General features: G+C 47.9%; 1 protein-coding gene across 2 annotated transcripts in view; it reads left to right on the top strand.

Annotated features, from left to right (window-relative positions):
• The window catches only part of NOTCH2 (notch receptor 2), a 175,109-nt gene extending 158,723 nt beyond the window's left edge, over nt 1-16,386 (top strand). For both annotated transcript variants that reach the window (XM_089300080.1, XM_089300081.1), the window contains 10 exons: nt 840-1,345; nt 3,461-3,808; nt 4,597-4,739; nt 4,920-5,130; nt 5,919-6,015; nt 7,272-7,440; nt 8,425-8,726; nt 9,773-9,920; nt 10,559-10,656; nt 11,505-16,386. In XM_089300080.1, the coding sequence (XP_089156206.1) occupies nt 840-1,345; nt 3,461-3,808; nt 4,597-4,739; nt 4,920-5,130; nt 5,919-6,015; nt 7,272-7,440; nt 8,425-8,726; nt 9,773-9,920; nt 10,559-10,656; nt 11,505-12,896 (3,414 nt within the window). In that variant the 3' untranslated portion in view covers nt 12,897-16,386. The remainder of the gene's footprint in view (nt 1-839; nt 1,346-3,460; nt 3,809-4,596; nt 4,740-4,919; nt 5,131-5,918; nt 6,016-7,271; nt 7,441-8,424; nt 8,727-9,772; nt 9,921-10,558; nt 10,657-11,504) is intronic.
• Nucleotides 16,387-17,257: the final 871 nt, after the last annotated feature.

The raw sequence follows: 17,257 nt of genomic DNA, 5'->3' as shown, positions 1-17,257 counted from the left end.
CCTAGTTGAGAGCCTGATACGGGCTCCGTAACGGGGACACAGTTTTGCTCTGAAGAGAGGGTGCTGGATTTGTTTTTGCTTTTTCATTTAAGATGGGTTTCAGTCACTCCCAAGATGAAGACACTTCCCCATATGTGACCACCAGCTCCAGAAGCACTGGTGGGAAGCCCGGCAAGTGGTAGGATAAGCCTTTCAAACAGGGCCAGTGTTTCTGGGCTCTTGGCCCCTGGCTGGGCCAGAACTGGTAAAAATGCTTTTCTGTTTGAATTCCTTAGCAGGGACCATTGAGGGGCAAGTTGCTTCTTAAGCTGAAAGGAGGCTTAATTTTAGCTATTTACTATGCAGACTCTTGCCACTGCCAGACTGAAACTCCACTAAAACGGAGATCACTCTGTGGAGAGAGACCAAAAGGAAGCCCGTCCAGTAACCCTGACATGGGCTGGGCAGCAAGTCCAAAGATGAAATAAGATGTGGATGTTCTCTATGACTCCCCCCACCAAAGCCAGCATATGAGAGGTCTAATGGCAATTAGAGAAGCTGCCTGTAGAACAACATTGGCTGACTTCTACCCCTACCTGACCTGCACACTAAACGCCTGGAAGTGAGCTCTTGAAGGGAGACAATTCTACATTTGTCCTGTGGAACCTTTAGCCCAACCCAATGGTGGACTTGAAGAGATTTTTTTCCCAGACTTAGTCCCCAGAGGCTACAAGGAGGGATCTTAACCGAATGTCAGTCTTTATGCTTCCAAAAGCATGGAAGATAGGAGATGGGAAGGCTAAATGGAACAAGCCCTGGGAGCCCTCCTAACAGCCTCATTTCATCACTCATTTCCACAGGGATTCTCCGGGGCAAGATGCCAGAGCAGCTGTGGCCAAGTGAAGTGTCGGAGAGGGGAGCAGTGTGTGCACACTGCCTCAGGACCCCGCTGCTTCTGCCCTAACCCCCAGGACTGTGATGCAGGCTGTGCCAGTAGCCCCTGCCAGCACGGGGGCAGCTGCTACCCTCAGCGCCAGCCTCCTTATTACTCTTGCCACTGTGCCCCTCCGTTCTGGGGCAGCCACTGCGAACTCTATTCAGCCCCTACCAGCAGCCCGCCTGCCACCTGTCTCAGCCAATATTGCGCCGACAAAGCTCGAGATGGCGTCTGTGACGAGGCCTGCAACAGCCATGCCTGCCAGTGGGACGGGGGTGACTGTTCCCTCACTATGGAGGACCCCTGGGCCAACTGCTCCTCCCCACTCCCCTGCTGGGATTACATCAACAACCAGTGTGATGAGCTGTGCAACACAGCCGAGTGCCTCTTTGACAACTTTGAATGTCAGGGGAACAGCAAGACATGCAAGTAAGGGCTCCAGGTTCTCCAGAAGCTCAGGGGGACTGTCACTAACACACCTCGGTCTCTTGTTCCTGCTCCTAACCACTCCAGTGCTTCAGCCCAAGCTGCCTTCACTTTCCAGATGGTTCCAGCCTGTTCCATCGCACGCTATCCTGTGCTCTCCCTTGCTGACAGAGTGCCAGGAATGCTCATTGCATAATTATCCTCTCTCTGTGCCTCCCTCTGCCTTCTCACCTGCTGCTGTCATGACGTCCTGGGGAGATAACTTTTGGAAGTGGTATTACCCAGTTTCAGGCAGCCTGTCATGTAACCTGACTACAGGATGGACGGAAAGGTCTGTACCTTCTCTGTTCACCTCATCCCTTCTCCTAAGACTGGTTTTCCGCATCTAGATTCATCAGGAAGCATAAGCTAGATTAGGCCTCTTAACCTTTCTGCTCTTCATGATTACAGTTACAGGTTCTTTTTGGCTTACATAATAACTTGCATATTAACCATACCATCTAACTTAACCTTAGTTAATTCTCAACAATCTTGTGAGTCATAGGGATTACTAAGTCTTTCCTAGGTGAGGGGACTGTGGCCCAAAGGGTTAAAGAACTTGCCCAAGCATCATAGCTAGTCCTGCCTCCTAGTTTTCTCACTGAGTTACCTTGCAGATTGTACCAAAGGGTAGAAAAATAAAGGGATAGGGAGTGGGGCTGGAGGAAAGGAAAATGGAGATGAAATGATTTGTGCATCATTTAGAATTGGAGGTTCTAGTTCATTTCCACAGAATTTTTGTTTAAGATGTATTTATTTATTTATTTATTTGAAAGTCACAGTTACAGAAAGAGAGGGAGACAGAGAGAGAGCGCGTTCATTCTCTGGCTCATTCCCCAGATGGCTGCAATGGCCAGTGCTGGGCCAGGCCAAAGCCAGGAGCCAGAACATTGGTGGCAGAAACCCAAAAACTTGGGCCATTTTCTGCTACTGTAGACCATTAGCAGAAAGCTGGATTGCAGCAGTGGATCAGCCAGGACACAGTCTGGTACCCATATGGGATGCTGTCATCACAGATGGTGGCTTTACCTTCTACGCCACAATGCCGGCCCCATCTTAACAGTATTTGAAAGAGGCTGTACCAGTGAGATATAATGTCTCCTTTTACCTTCTGTAGTTGAGTCCAGTCCTGAGCTGTATTGACATGGTTCTCTGTACAACAACTCTTGATGGTTTAGGGCTATTTAATCTAGTTTCTGGAGGCACCTTTTAGAGGAACCTTTTACATCTTAATGCCTATTGTTATCTTAAAAGGAGCAGTGGATACAAAGTAGAGGAAGCAAGAACCAGGTTGGCTTTTTTGTTTCAGATACGCAGCCTTGACTTGAGATACATGTTTGAGAGGCTGGCACCGGGGCTCAATAGGCTAATCCTCCACCTGTGGCACCGGCACACCGGGTTCTAGTCCTGGTCGGGGCACCGGATTCTGTCCCAGTTGCTCCTCTCCCAGGCCAGCTCTCTGCTGTGGCCCGGGAGTGCAGTGGAGGATGGCCCAAGTCCTTGGGCCCTGCACCCGCATGGGAAACCAGGGGAAGCTCCTGGCTCCTGGCTTTGGATCAGCGTGGTGCACTGGCCACAGTGCGCCGGCTGCAGCAGCCATTGGAGGGTGAACCAACAGTAAATGAAGACCTTTCTCTGTCTCTCTCACTGTCCACTCTGCCTGTCAAAAAAAAAAAGAGAGAGATACATGTTTGAGGAGATAGATAGGTTTGCCCTGACTTGACTATCAGAGTTTATAAATCATATGGCACCCATACATATGTACCATTTTTGCATACCAGCTGAAAACTGTAAAGAATGTTTAAAAATCTGATTTAACAAGCGTGTGAGCCACCTGGGAGCCCCAGGACCCCTGCAGCAGGATGAGCACAGTGTTGTTCCTCATTCAGGGAGCACTGTCTGGTATACTCTGTGATGTCAGAGACAGGAGAGTCAAGGCTTTACAGCACTTTTGGGTCCTGAAATGGCCAGCGGAAGATGGATAGGAAAACCCACAGTCATCCCTAATGGAAACCAAATAGAGCTCTATCGAGTCTGAGCCCTCTCCCAGTTCTCTCTGCTTCTGCCTCCCTCACCTAGGTATGACAAGTATTGTGCAGACCACTTCAAAGATAACCACTGTGACCAGGGATGCAACAGTGAGGAGTGTGGCTGGGACGGGCTGGACTGTGCTGCTGACCGACCTGAGAACCTGGCAGAGGGCACGCTGGTCATCGTGGTGCTGATGCCCCCTGAACAGCTGCTTCAGGATGCTCGCAGCTTCTTGCGGGCCCTGGGCACCCTGCTGCACACCAACCTGCGCATTAAACGGGACTCCCAGGGAGACCTGATGGTGTACCCCTATTATGGTGAGAAGTCAGCTGCCATGAAGAAGCAGAGGATGACACGTAGATCCCTTCCTGATGAACAAGAACAGGAGGTGGCTGGGTAGGTTTTTGGTTTCTACACTTCTTAATGGTTAATTTTATAAAACCGAGCACTTTGATTCACAGTAAAGTCATAACTGCACCTGTAAAAATGTAAAGCTCAGGCAAATAGAATGGTTCATTCATTATCCCAGCTCTTATGTTTGAGGTTAAAGGTTTGCCTTGATGTTGGGGTGCATGCTGAAGGGTGGGCTGGAGCAAGCAGGAGGCAGGAGCAAGCAGGAGGCAGGATGTTTGGGGAGGGGTAGCTCCTCAAACGCCCTTTGCCAGATCTCCCTCAATTCCCTTTATTTGTGACTGTTCTTTTGTATTGATCTTTGCCTTATTTGTCAGGCGCCTCATTATGTCTCTTTCACAATCTTTAGTTGTGCTTTCACACCCCTACTCTTTGTATCTCAAACTTTCAGCCCTCCAGCTAGCTGAGACAGAAACGCAGAGAATAAGGACTAAAATATGCAGGAGAGTTTTAGAGTGGCCTCAGTCCCCTGAGGAGGTAGAAGAGGTGGAAGGGGACCACCGAAATCTTCAGAACTGTTTTCTCATCTTGTCACATGGTGCCTTAGTCAGAAGGCTCTGACCACGCAGACTAAAGGAGGTGATGCATCCCCTAAGTGGGAATCAGTGTTTAGGATCTGAACAGACAATATCCTCATTTCTGAGGTCTTTCTGAAGGCAGCATCCCAGAGGTGGGGAGGCTTGTGTAGGGCATTTTAAATGAGCCTGCTGCACCTGTACCCTTGGGGACTACCACCATGTCCCTTCTTCCTCTCCTGCCTTGGCAACCCACAGCTCTAAGGTGTTTCTGGAGATTGACAACCGCCAGTGTGTTCAAGACTCAGACCAGTGCTTCAAGAACACCGATGCAGCGGCAGCTCTGCTGGCTTCCCACGCCATCCAGGGGACCCTCTCATACCCTCTCGTGTCTGTCGTCAGTGAGTACACTGGTGTGACGGGGAACGGGGTGGAGGTAGGGTGCCCCAGGGGCCCACTTTCTGATGTGCAGCCCTGTATTTTTCATGGCTGGGGAAGTCAAAATTGCCATCTGAATGCATTGGGTGCTAAGATGACAGGCTGCTATTTTATGTGGCACCGTCCTTATCTCTGCCTTTCAGGTGAATCTCTGGCTCCAAAGCCCACGCAGCTCCTCTATCTACTCGCTGTTGCCGTGGTCATCATCCTGTTTATCATCTTGCTGGGGGTAATCATGGCAAAACGAAAGCGGAAGCATGGCTCCCTCTGGCTGCCTGAAGGTTTCACCCTTCGCCGAGACTCCAGCAATCACAAGCGTCGTGAGCCAGTGGGACAGGATGCTGTGGGGCTGAAGTAAGGCAGTTTGCCAAATAGCCATTACTTGTGTAGTTGGTAGGGATTTATGGAAAAGTATATCTTGTTGAATTGTGATTTTAAATTCTAAGCTCTGGCCATGATCTTGAATGCCTTGCAAGTGACTGTGACCACACTCAGCATCTGAGTGCATCTAGCCTGTGCCTGTTGAATCACTGTGGTGCGCAGCTTCTGTGCTGAAGCACACTTGTGTTGTAAGCTCTTGCTCAGTGAGAAAGGAAAGGATAAATGCTCAGGATGTCACATAAAATATTACCCATCCTTTCAGGGCCAGGGTCTCCAATAGTCATAGTATAGCCAGGGGAGTGTGTCGTGGTGGAAAAAAGTGTTGAAAGTCACTATGTGAGCCGGCACCACGGCTCAATAGGCTAATCCTCGGCCTTGCGTCCCCGGCACACGGGGTTCTAGTCCTGGTCAGGGCGCCAGATTCTGTCCCGGTTGCCCCTCTTCCAGGCCAGCTCTCTGCTGTGGCCAGGGAGTGCTGTGGAGGATGGCCCAAGTGCTTGGGCCCTGCACCCACTTGGGAGACCAGGAGAGGCACCTGGCTCCTGCCTTCAGATCAGCACGGTGTGCTGGCCGCAGCGCGCCAGCCGCAGCAGCCACTGGAGGGTGAACCAATGGTAAAGGAAGACCTTTCTCTCTGTCTCTCTCTCCACTGTCCACTCTGTCAAAAATAAAAAAAGAAAAAAAAAAAAAAGAAAAGAAAGTCACTATGTGAGTGTATGTTGTGACCTCTGCTCTTGTTTTTCCCCTTTTTATAATGTCAGAAATCTCTCAGTGCAAGTCTCAGAGGCGAATCTAATTGGTTCTGGAACAAGTGAACACTGGGTCGATGATGAAGGACCCCAGCCAAAGAAGGCCAAGGTAAGCTAGCCATGGTGGAACCACCACAGCCAGCCATGATCCAGTCATATTTCTGATTCCTTTCTTTTGGTTCTAGGTGTCCTGACAGGGAGGAAAGGATGATAGTCTTTATATGTTGCCCAGACAATAGCCTCCCAGGTTCAAACAAACTGTAGGAAGCCTTAGGTATTGGTGTATTTCCTGGGGATTCTTAGACATGGCCCCTCCTCAGGTGTCACGCTCATGTTAGTTGAATCAGAACTGGTGTGTGTCCTATCAGTTCCATCACTGATCTCTCTGGGAACTTCCTCGGTAGAAGAGGAGGAAATTCAGCAGTGGCATAAAGCCAGTGACCATTGGCTTTGGAGGCTCTGCATGTTGAACTCAGGAAGTGAAAACCATAGAGAGCAAGAGGTGGATTGGGCTGAAGCTGATGTGGAAAAAGACCGTTCATCCGTAGCTCTCCATGGCTAGGAACAAGAAAAAGTGATAGCTAAGAACATTACTTTAGTTAATAATCAGAGCTGGATCCAGTTCAAAGTTCTGCTACTTCGTACCTGACAAGTCATTTAATATCTTTATATTTAATTAGCTTTATCTGTTAAATGGGAATAATGGTAAATCTGTCCTCTGGGAATTGCAAGGATTAAATATAGCAAGTGCTATAATGTGCTTTACCTACTTCCTGTCATGTATGAAGCACTCAATAAAGAATAACTGCTTTTAAATTATCCTAATTATGATTACTCAGTGATCTTTCCTGAGAGCTGTGCTGTGCTGGGTACTGTGGTAAGTCATGGGTACTTTGAACAAGGCTTACTTCCTCTTCTCAAGATCCTTACAGTCTCATGGTATAGACTGCTGCATAGTGGCATGTAAGGACTTCACACATGTGCCTATTCAGATCAAGTTTAATTTTTATTTGAACAGTAGTTGGTCTTAGTCAAAGAATTGAGTGAAACTGTTGCAGGCAGAAGGAAACAACAAGGGCAGAGGCCCCAAAGGGAGAATACAGATCTTTGAGAGTCAAGAGGGAGCGTATTGAAACTCAAGTCCAGGGTCTGCTACTGGGGACATGGAAGAACTGTCCAGAGGATGCACGAGAGATAAGTAGGAAGCACGTTGTGAGAGCAGCGGGAAGCCAAGGTGGATCCTTGTGTGCAGTCGAGGGTAGGCAGAAAGAACTGGCAGGGAGGTCAGGAGATCAGGGATCAGCTGCCTGTAACAGTGTCTGAAGGTGGGTCAGACTGATAGGGAGTTTGGTTTTCCTCTTTCAGGCTGAAGATGAGGCTCTACTCTCGGAAGAGGACGACCCCATTGACCGACGCCCGTGGACACAGCAGCACCTGGAAGCTGCAGACATCCGTCGGACACCATCGCTGGCCCTCACTCCTCCTCAGGCAGAGCAGGAGGTGGATGTGCTGGACGTGAACGTCCGGGGCCCAGGTCAGCACTGCAATCCTTGCCCTCCTCAGTAGGCAGTGCCTGCCCTTCATTCTGGCTGCTTGTCCCTGCGTTTGCCCCATCTGGTAATACAACCCCTGGTAGTTTCACAGGCTCTAAATCAACCACGGAAATGAATGCGTAAGGAATGCAGGCATGCAGATGTCATCACCTTAGAAGGAAAACAAGGATTTCACACTGCATCAGATACAGCAAACAAGCTAATGAGTGAGTTAGGTTTTAGTAGGATAAAAAATTTTCCAAAGCAGGGAACCAAATAATGACATTGTAGGCAATGATGGGCTACAGTTAGGGTGGTGGTCTCATAAGATTATAAAACCCAGTGCCTCTGTAACTATTTTAGTTTGTTTCAGGGCACTTTATACTGCTCATACAACACCAAAGGCTCCTAACAATGCATTTTTTTCAGAGTGGATACCCAGCATCCGGGGATGCATGACTGTGGTTAGATGGTATTTTGTGAATACACAAAGGTACTTCACAATGCAGAAAATGGAATTTTATGCAATAAAATTTTGAAATTTATGTGTAGTTTCGCCTCTAGTACACATTTTCAATGAACTTTCTGAAAACCCTTCAAGTGCAGGGATTTCAAGAATTTCTGCACCAAAATAAATGTATCCTTAAATTCTGTTTTTTCAAAAACTTTTTGAAGTAACTCTGTTAACAATGGATACATGTTTTCACATGTCCAGTTTAAAATAACATGGGCATTAAACTAGAACAAAAAAGTTTGTTTAACTGAGAGAAGAACCCCAACTTCATAAAGACTCTGATTTCCCATTTCTGCTCTTTACAGAAATGATGCTGTCAGAGGAGAAGTAGGCAGCACAAATAAACTAATTGAAGCACAGATAATTCTTTTCCCCAACAATAATTTTATTCAAATAGAACTATTCCAACAATAGAGTCCACTCTCTTCTTCTCAGGAAAGGAACTATTTTTTGGCATTTTCCTTTCCTGCAGATGGGTGTACCCCACTGATGTTGGCCTCTCTCCGAGGAGGCAGCTCCGATGTGAGTGATGAAGATGAAGATGCTGAGGACTCTGCTGCCAACATCATCACAGACTTGGTCTACCAAGGCGCCAGCCTCCAAGCTCAGACAGACAGGACCGGTGAGATGGCCCTGCACCTTGCAGCCCGCTACTCGAGGGCCGATGCTGCCAAGCGGCTCCTGGATGCAGGTGCCGATGCCAATGCCCAGGACAACATGGGCCGCTGCCCTCTCCATGCTGCAGTGGCAGCTGATGCCCAGGGTGTCTTTCAGGTAAAGAACATGAGAAGAGGTGATCTACATGAGAAGAATTCCTTAGGGGTCTGTGAGGTTTAGTGTCTCTGAATTCATGTAGTGATTCTTTGAGAGATCGGGGCAGGTATTCTGAGTCAAACTTGCAAGATGGACAAGCAGGAAAATGGGAGGCAGGCTAACTGACCTAGCTGTTTATAGCCAGGTTGTGAGTGGTGGTGATGCAGCAAGCTGAAGAAGATGATATTTTGATGTTCCAAGATGTCTCCCAAGTACTTAGATGGTAGTGACCCCTGTTCCGAATCCCTGGACAACTGTTTGCTGCTCTTTGCATATTTCCTTGACTTTGTGGGCTTCCAGCTGCTCACTGGCAGTTTGTCTGACTTAAGTTGGCAGAGTCCTCCTCGGTGCACTTTTATTTTACCCTCACAAGGAAACTGGAAGCATTCTGAATCTTCTGTGATTGAAGCTGTAATGTTTCCCCATTTTTCCCCCTTAGGAAATGCAAGTACAGGGGCTAGTGTTCTGACACAGCAGGTTAAGCCACCGTCTGCAATGCCAGAATCCCATATGAGCATAGGTTTGAGTCCTGGCTGCTCCACTTCCTATCCAGTTCCCTGCTAATGCACCTGGGAGGGCAGTGGAAGATGGCCTGAGTGTTTGGGCCCCGGCACCCAAGATGGAGTCGCAGGCTGCTAGCTATAACCTGGCACAGCCCCGGCCATTGTGGACATTTAGGGAGTGAACCAGCAGATGGAAGATCTTTCTGTCTCTGACTCTCCCTCTCTCTCTGTCTTTCAAATAAATTTTTAAAAGAAAATAGAAGAGCATCACATTACCTGAGACATGTTTGAGCATTCATTGGTTGGGTTATTCATTCATTCATCTAATGAATACTTACTGATTTACTATTACAGGATCTTAGGATTTTGTATACAAAAATAATAAGACTTACCCCGCCTTCCAGGGACTTAGTACAGCATCAGCTCAAATGCTCTCGTTTTTCCTCTTGGTTTCAGTATTTTGCTTTACCCAGTGACTCCTTTTTGTACTTTCTCCATTTCTAGATTCTGATCCGCAATCGAGTAACTGATCTAGATGCCAGGATGAATGATGGAACCACACCTCTGATCCTGGCTGCCCGCCTGGCTGTGGAGGGCATGGTGGCAGAACTGATCAACTGCCAAGCAGATGTGAATGCTGTGGATGACCATGGTAGGGATGCGAGGCAGGAACTTGGATTCTTGCCTGCAGAGCCTACATCTAAGAAGTGTTACATGGTCCTTAAAGAGCTTTCTAAGAACCAGATCCATTCGGGAGTTCTTTAATTTATGCATTCAGTTTGTTTTTCTCTTAGCATATTGGGCTCAGGGAATTGAGCTAATGGGAGACCCCTAGATCAAAATGAGAAAGGATTGTTTGTGAGGGTTCCTGAACCTCCGAACAAGTCCATGAAAAGTTTGCCTGTGTAGGTCTGAGCACATCACTGTTGATACAAAGATTTAGGAGGGCTGCTTCCCTGGGAGGGTTGTAGGGTATCTGAAGTATACATTCTGGCATGCATTAGAAAGGTTGTTGTCTTCACCATGTGCAAGGCAGGTTCTGCCCTGTGGAGGACATGGATAGCATGTGCATGTGATGCTTTTTCCTCAAGGGCTTCTGCTACTGGGAGGCCAGTACTGAAGTATTCCCAGATCAGAGGAAAGACAGATGCAACTGGACTGGAGTGAACTGTCCCCCTACTCGTCTCTGGGGAGTCAAGGGTTCCTTGTCTTCCAAGTCTTGGTGCTTCCTGATATGCACAGGACATGGCCTTCTGTCCGTCTACTGATAAAAACATTTTTCACCTGCAGGAAAATCTGCTCTTCACTGGGCAGCTGCTGTCAACAATGTGGAGGCAACTCTTTTACTATTGAAAAATGGGGCCAACCGAGACATGCAGGACAACAAGGTACAGACTGTGGGCCCTGAGCTGGAGGATGCTCAGTGGAGCCTTCGTCGTGAGGCCCTTCCCTCTTCTCTGCAGAGCTTCTCTTATGAGCAGGGAAGAGAGAGATGGGCCCATGTGGGAGTTTGATGAGGGATACTGGGTGTATGGGTGGGCTAGGAAGGAGCACCAGGCTGTCCTATACCTAAGTTGGTGTTAGCTTTCCTGCCTTTTCCCTTCTCAGACACTTCCTTTTCTCCAGTTTCCTCTTCTGTTCATGTTCACATCTTTTTCTTCTGTTGGTTTTCTTTCATGTTCTCTCTGCTGCTGTTCTTCTGACCTTGGATACCATGGTGTTTTCCCATGCAGTTTTCTCCCTCTGAGTTTTTTTGGTCACGCTTCCCTTCTCATCCGTCGGCTCTCGTTCCCTTCTTCTCTTCCCTTATTTTACTTCTTTCTTAACATGTGTTTTATCTTTTGCCTTGTTTTCTCCAGTTCTATATACATTTTAGTTTCTTCTCTTCCCACTTTTCGTAGGTCTAACGCCTTCTCCTTTAGGGACCTGATTTTCATAAGCTTGGGACTCTTCTGAGTGAGTCTCTGTCAGGGCATGCCTTATTTCATGAATTCCCAACTGAGGAGATGTGATGTCTCAGGAGCAAGATGGGCTTTTCTGAAGAGATGAAATAGTCTTATTCTGTATGTATGTAAATCACAGATGTACCTACATTCAGACAGGGCTACATGTACAGCCTAAACGTCACGGGGAAGGCCACTGAGAAGACAGTGTCTAAGAGGATTATAAGGAGAACAATAAGAGTATGTTGTCAAGAACACTGTTTAAATGTGCTCTGTGTGGGCTTCTTCCGTAGGAAGAAACACCTCTGTTTCTTGCTGCCCGAGAGGGGAGCTATGAAGCAGCCAAGATCCTCTTGGACCACTTTGCCAATCGGGACATCACGGACCACATGGATCGTCTTCCCCGCGATGTGGCTCGGGACCGCATGCACCATGACATTGTGCGCCTCCTGGATGAATACAATGTGACACCCAGCCCCCCAGGCACCGTGCTGACCTCTGCTCTTTCCCCTGTCATCTGTGGGCCCAACAGGCCTTTCCTCAGCCTGAAGCACACCCCAATGGGCAAGAAGCCTCGGCGGCCCAACGCCAAGAGTGCCATCCCCACCAGCCTCCCAAACCTGGCCAAGGAGGCCAAGGAGGCCAAGGGTAGTAGGAGGAAGAAGTCTCTGAGTGAGAAGGTCCAGCTGTCTGAGAGCTCAGTGACTTTATCCCCTGTGGATTCTCTGGAGTCTCCTCACACATACGTGTCTGACACCACATCCTCTCCAATGATCACGTCCCCTGGGATCTTGCAGGCCTCACCCAACCCTATGTTGGCCACAGCTGCCCCCAGTGCCCAAGTCCATGCACAGCATGCACTGTCTTTCTCTAACCTTCATGAAATGCAGCCTTTGGCTCATGGTGGGGCCAGCACTGTGCTTCCCTCAGTGAGCCAGTTGCTCTCCCACCACCACATTGTCCCCCCAGGCAGTGGCAGTGCTGGAAGCTTAGGTAGGCTCCATCCAGTCACCGTTCCAGCTGACTGGATGAACCGTGTGGAGGTGAATGACACCCAGTACAATGAGATGTTTGGTATGGTCCTGGCTCCAGCTGAGGGCACCCACCCTGGCATGGCTCCCCAGAGCAGGCCACCTGAAGGGAAGCACATAACCACCCCACGGGAGCCCTTGCCCCCTATTGTGACTTTCCAGCTCATCCCCAAGGGAAGTATTGCCCAGCCCACTGGGGCTCCCCAGACTCAGTCCAGTTGCCCCCCTGCTGTTGCAGGCCCACTGCCCACCATGTACCAGATTCCAGAAATGGCCCGTTTGCCCAGTGTGGCTTTCCCCACTGCCATGATGCCCCAGCAGGATGGGCAGGTAGCTCAGACCATTCTTCCAGCCTATCATCCTTTCCCTGCCTCTGTGGGCAAGTACCCTACACCCCCTTCACAGCATAGCTATGCTTCCTCAAGTGCTGCTGAGCGAACACCCAGTCATAGTGGCCACCTCCAGGGTGAGCATCCATACCTGACACCATCCCCAGAGTCTCCTGACCAGTGGTCAAGTTCATCACCCCACTCTGCTTCTGACTGGTCAGATGTGACCACCAGTCCTACTCCTGGGGGTGCTGGAGGTGGTCAGCGGGGACCTGGGACACACATGTCTGAGCCACCACACAGCAACATGCAGGTGTACGCGTGAAAGAGTCTGCCTCCAGTGCAGGGGCAGGACTGCCGATTGTAAATGCTGCTGAGGGACAAATGAAGGTCATCCGGGAGAGAAATGAAGAAATCTCTGCGACCAGCTTCTGGAGGCAGGAGGGGGCAGTGCTCCTCCTCTCTCAGATGATGTGAGAGCAGCAGCTCGTCAGCTTCGCCGGGCATCTGCAGGGTTTGGTGGGAGCGACCAGGCTCCTCCTCATCGCGTGCCCATCAAGCTGAGTTCATGGAAATGCAGGATGAATGCAAGCCTTGGGGCTGTGTTTAGTCTCTTCTGTTTGGAGAATAAGACATATGCCTATTGTAGCCCAGACGTTCTTTCAGCTCTGACTGAGGGGCTTTTGCCACACCCATGGGAAGATTCCTATTGGGAATTGTGCCTGGAATCCTACCCAGGTTGACCTAGCTCATCTTCTCATCTTGGAAGTTCTCTCGACTTCATTTGGTGCTTTTGATTTTGCACCTCTTGGTGGTGGTAGCCCCACCAGCATGCTATTGGACAAGACTTTCATGCTTTTAATCATTCCTACCCTAGAGAGCAGCTTAAGCGGCCTTTTCCCCGGCATCCCTCGGAATCCCACAGAGTTTACTTGGTTATGATTCTCAGTGTAAACTTTTCCAAATGTTTCTTTAGAAAATGGACACGTGGCATTCCCCTACATACGTCATTCCTAGAGAGAAAAGGGGAACAAATACCCTGTTCTTGGAACCAGCTTTTGGGGTAGGCTATACCTTAATCCTCTTGCCAGAATGCAAGGCTTTATCTAAACCTTACCAGGAAGGATACAGGTCAGTTGCTTTTTAGTCAATATGAAGTTTTATCCTTGGCAGCCCAGGTACTATGGTCTCCCTTTTTTTTTTAAACTAGCAGAAGAGTTGAGATGTTGGAATAATGAAGAGATAAGCTACCTATGCAAGCAGCAGTTATGTACCTTCAGATCCCTCCACTTCCTGCCAAGCATTCCATGACTGCCAGTTTGAGACATGTTGGTGCCAGGTCTTAGAATTCTAGGCCTGCTTCCCTCCCTCATCCAGTGGCTGAAGCTAGTCTCAGCTGTCGAACCTTTCCTTCCGGCTCCAGGGAAGAACATGCCTCGTCAGTAGGCCCTCGCCATGTCGGACTGGACTTTCTTCTTAGGAGGCCCCACGGCCAGCAGACCTCTTCCTTTTGTCAGGTGGTCGCAGCCCCCGCTTCGCCAAGCTCCAGCTGATAACGGCCTTTCTTCCCTCCACACTGTGTGCCCTGAGTTGCTGGTACACCTAGTAGGTTCTTGCTAAAAACATGAAGTTTTTCTATGCTCGAGCAGAGGAAATGGAGAGTTGGACTACTTTTCTAGGGTCCCAGTCAGCACAATAAGAAAGGTGGGAAGGGAAGAGCTATGAAGTAGCTTTTACTATTTTTTGCTGCCATTTCTTATCCTCCAAAGCATTCTTAACATTCTTTCTTTGGCAACTAGCATGGAAACTTACCAGGGATGTCTCCTTTCCCAGAGTCACCTTCCAGATGATAACGGACAATTGTGGACTTGCTTGTCTTTGTCATCTTTGTGGCACACTGCGCCTTACCTGAGTCTCCTGTGTGCATGGCCTTGGCAGCTTCCTTGGTTGCCTGTCTGTTAAGAGTAGAATCCTGCTAGCCAACTGTAGTAAAGGAGAATAGGTTTCTTCTGCCTGGGTTATTTAATAATTGGTCCCTTGGCCTCACTGTCACTTCTCCTGGTGGCTGTGATGCCTGTGATACCTGGAGAATTAGCACTGCCGGGGCATTTTGTAGGGACTAATAGATGAATTAGCCATGCTGTTTTTGTTTGAGTCTTCATCCCTGCTGTGGCTTGGGGGTGTTCATCAGGGTTTCCTACTCATATGATTTATCTGTCTGTGGCCCCATATGGAAATCCTTTTTGTCTGCTGGCATGAAAGTCTACAAATGACTTTTAGTCTTGTCCAAAGTCATTCCACCAGCAAAAATGAATTTGCCCTGATTATAAGCAGATTACCTTTCACATTTTGTGTTTTATTCTCACATGGCAACATTCTGCCAGCATAGTGTCTAAACATTTTTATCATTCCAAATGGCGACTCTTTGCCCTTGAAGCCATTTACTGTTCACAGATGGGAAGAACTCATCTCCTGGACCACACATCTGCCCCTCCCTGCCCGCCTGCTCTGCCCCACTTCTTTTTTTTTTTTTTTTTTTTTTTCAATAACACTTTTTTTTTTTTTTTTTGACAGGCAGAGTGGACAGTGAGAGAGAGAGACAGAGAGAAAGGTCTTCCTTTGCCGTTGGTTCACCCTCCAATGGCCGCCGCGGCCGGCGCACCGCGCTGATCCGATGGCAGGAGCCAGGTGCTTCTCCTGGTCTCCCATGGGGTGCAGGCCCAAGCACCTGGGCCATCCTCCACTGCACTCCCTGGCCACAGCAGAGGGCTGGCCTGGAAGGGGGGCAACCGGGACAGAATCCGGCGCCCCGACCGGGACTAGAACCTGGTGTGCCGGCGCCGCTAGGCGGAGGATTAGCCTAGTGAGCCGCGGCACCGGCCACTCTGCCCCACTTCTAACACTGTCTGCCTCTGACCCAGCTGCTTGGCTGCTGGATGCCCCCCTTCCTCCTCAGGCAGTGTGCGACCCACTGGCTTGTTTCTCCTGGGGATGCTTTGGGTATGGAGGAGGGGAACATGAAAGTTGCCATCACAGACAACAGGCTTCCATGATTAGAACAATACTGCCTTTCACACATTTTACCAGTCTGAGATTTGCAGAACTCTTGAGTGATGTAATACCTAGTAGCTGGAAAGGTAAGACGGATAATCACTTTCCCACTGGGGTTCTGAATTGAGTACTAAATTTTTATGGGACGCATTTTTATGCCATGTATAGATTATCCCCATTTTGGGTTTAATTTTATTTTTATAATTATTCTTTGCTTTGACTCCTCTTCTGCCTACCTTCGGGGATAGTTTTGCTTAATTTCTTCTGTTTTGTTTTAAATGTCATTTTCTGGCTTATGTTAGTGATGGTGGGAGGAAGGAGAGACGACTGAGAGGTACAGATTTTTGGTGAAACAGAGCTATATTGCTCAAGTCCATTTTATCATCTTATTCTTAAATTTCCTAGTTCCTAATTCTTGCATAGAAAAGAACCAAAGGTTTTAATGTTTTTTGGAAGGTTTGGGGATTCTGGCCTTAACCCATACATTGAATGTATGATGACTGGGAGGACATGTTTATATACCCTGAGGCCCCCACCCATAACTGTTTGGTACTATGGTGACTTCCTTGTGTACATTTCTCTTCAAAGTGATATTATATCTGTTTGTATGAGCAACCCAGTAACCAATAAAACGACGGCATATTCCTGTGTGATAAGGAAAATGCACACTGTTTTTACTTTTCAAAGTTTCATTCTAAAAGTAGCTTAAAATGAAATTTATATGAAAGCATTTTTATCACAAAATAAAAAAGGTTACATGTCAAGTCCAATGATGTTTTTATTTCCAGTCCATCCCTGGTCTTGAGTGATTACCTCATGAAGTCATAGTTTTCTCAGAGGAGTGGCTGGCTTTTCACTGTTCATCCCACAAAGCCTAGAGCTGCACTGCCTTTTCTTCTGGTCAGATCATAAATGCCTCTGAGGAAAAAGTTTCCGTCAGAGTGGAAGTAACCTGAGACCGAGTCATGTTTCTGTGCACCTACCGTACCTGGTGACAAGGGGGCAGTGACTCAGGACAAAACGCCTTCCCACAGACAGAGTGTTTGCTAAAGCAAAAATTGAGAACTGGGATACCATCAGTATTGTTGATGATACTGTCATCTACTGGTTTGTAGTATTATCCTGCCAATTAAATTTGTATAGAACATAATATAGAGTTATAAAGTGGTATTTGCATGTAAATTGTTACCATGTGCAGTGAGATATTTAAACAAGTATTTCATGTTGGTGTATGTGGCACTAATGATCTTAAGTTAACCTTAACATCTAGTTTACTTCTATAGTCTATTATTTTGCAGAAACTTCCAAATCACAAATGTATAGTTAAAAAATTATAAAGAAAACAATTTTCAATGACCTGACTTGAAATCTTAGGATTTGCTTCAGCTGCATAGATGAGATTTACTCAAGATCTGCACGAGTGTTTTAACTCATTCAGCCACACATATTAGTTATCCTCACATGTTATAATTTTATGCAAAACCTTTGAGGAGCAGATGTTTGGTCTGTGGCTCATTTGCATGTGTCCCATATTGGAGTGTCTGGGTTCAGTTCCCAGCTCCAGCTCTGAATTCGCATTTCCTGCTATTGTAGATCTTGGGAGATAGCCGTGATGGCCCAAGTAAGTGGGTTCTT

The sequence above is a fragment of the Oryctolagus cuniculus genome, chromosome 7 (genome assembly GCF_051225735.1).
Source record: "Oryctolagus cuniculus isolate XC-2025 breed Fujian yellow rabbit chromosome 7, ASM5122573v1, whole genome shotgun sequence".
In the NCBI taxonomy this organism is placed as follows: domain Eukaryota; kingdom Metazoa; phylum Chordata; class Mammalia; order Lagomorpha; family Leporidae; genus Oryctolagus; species Oryctolagus cuniculus.
Note: the sequence above shows the minus strand (reverse complement) of the source record. Positions and strands in the feature narration are given on the sequence as shown.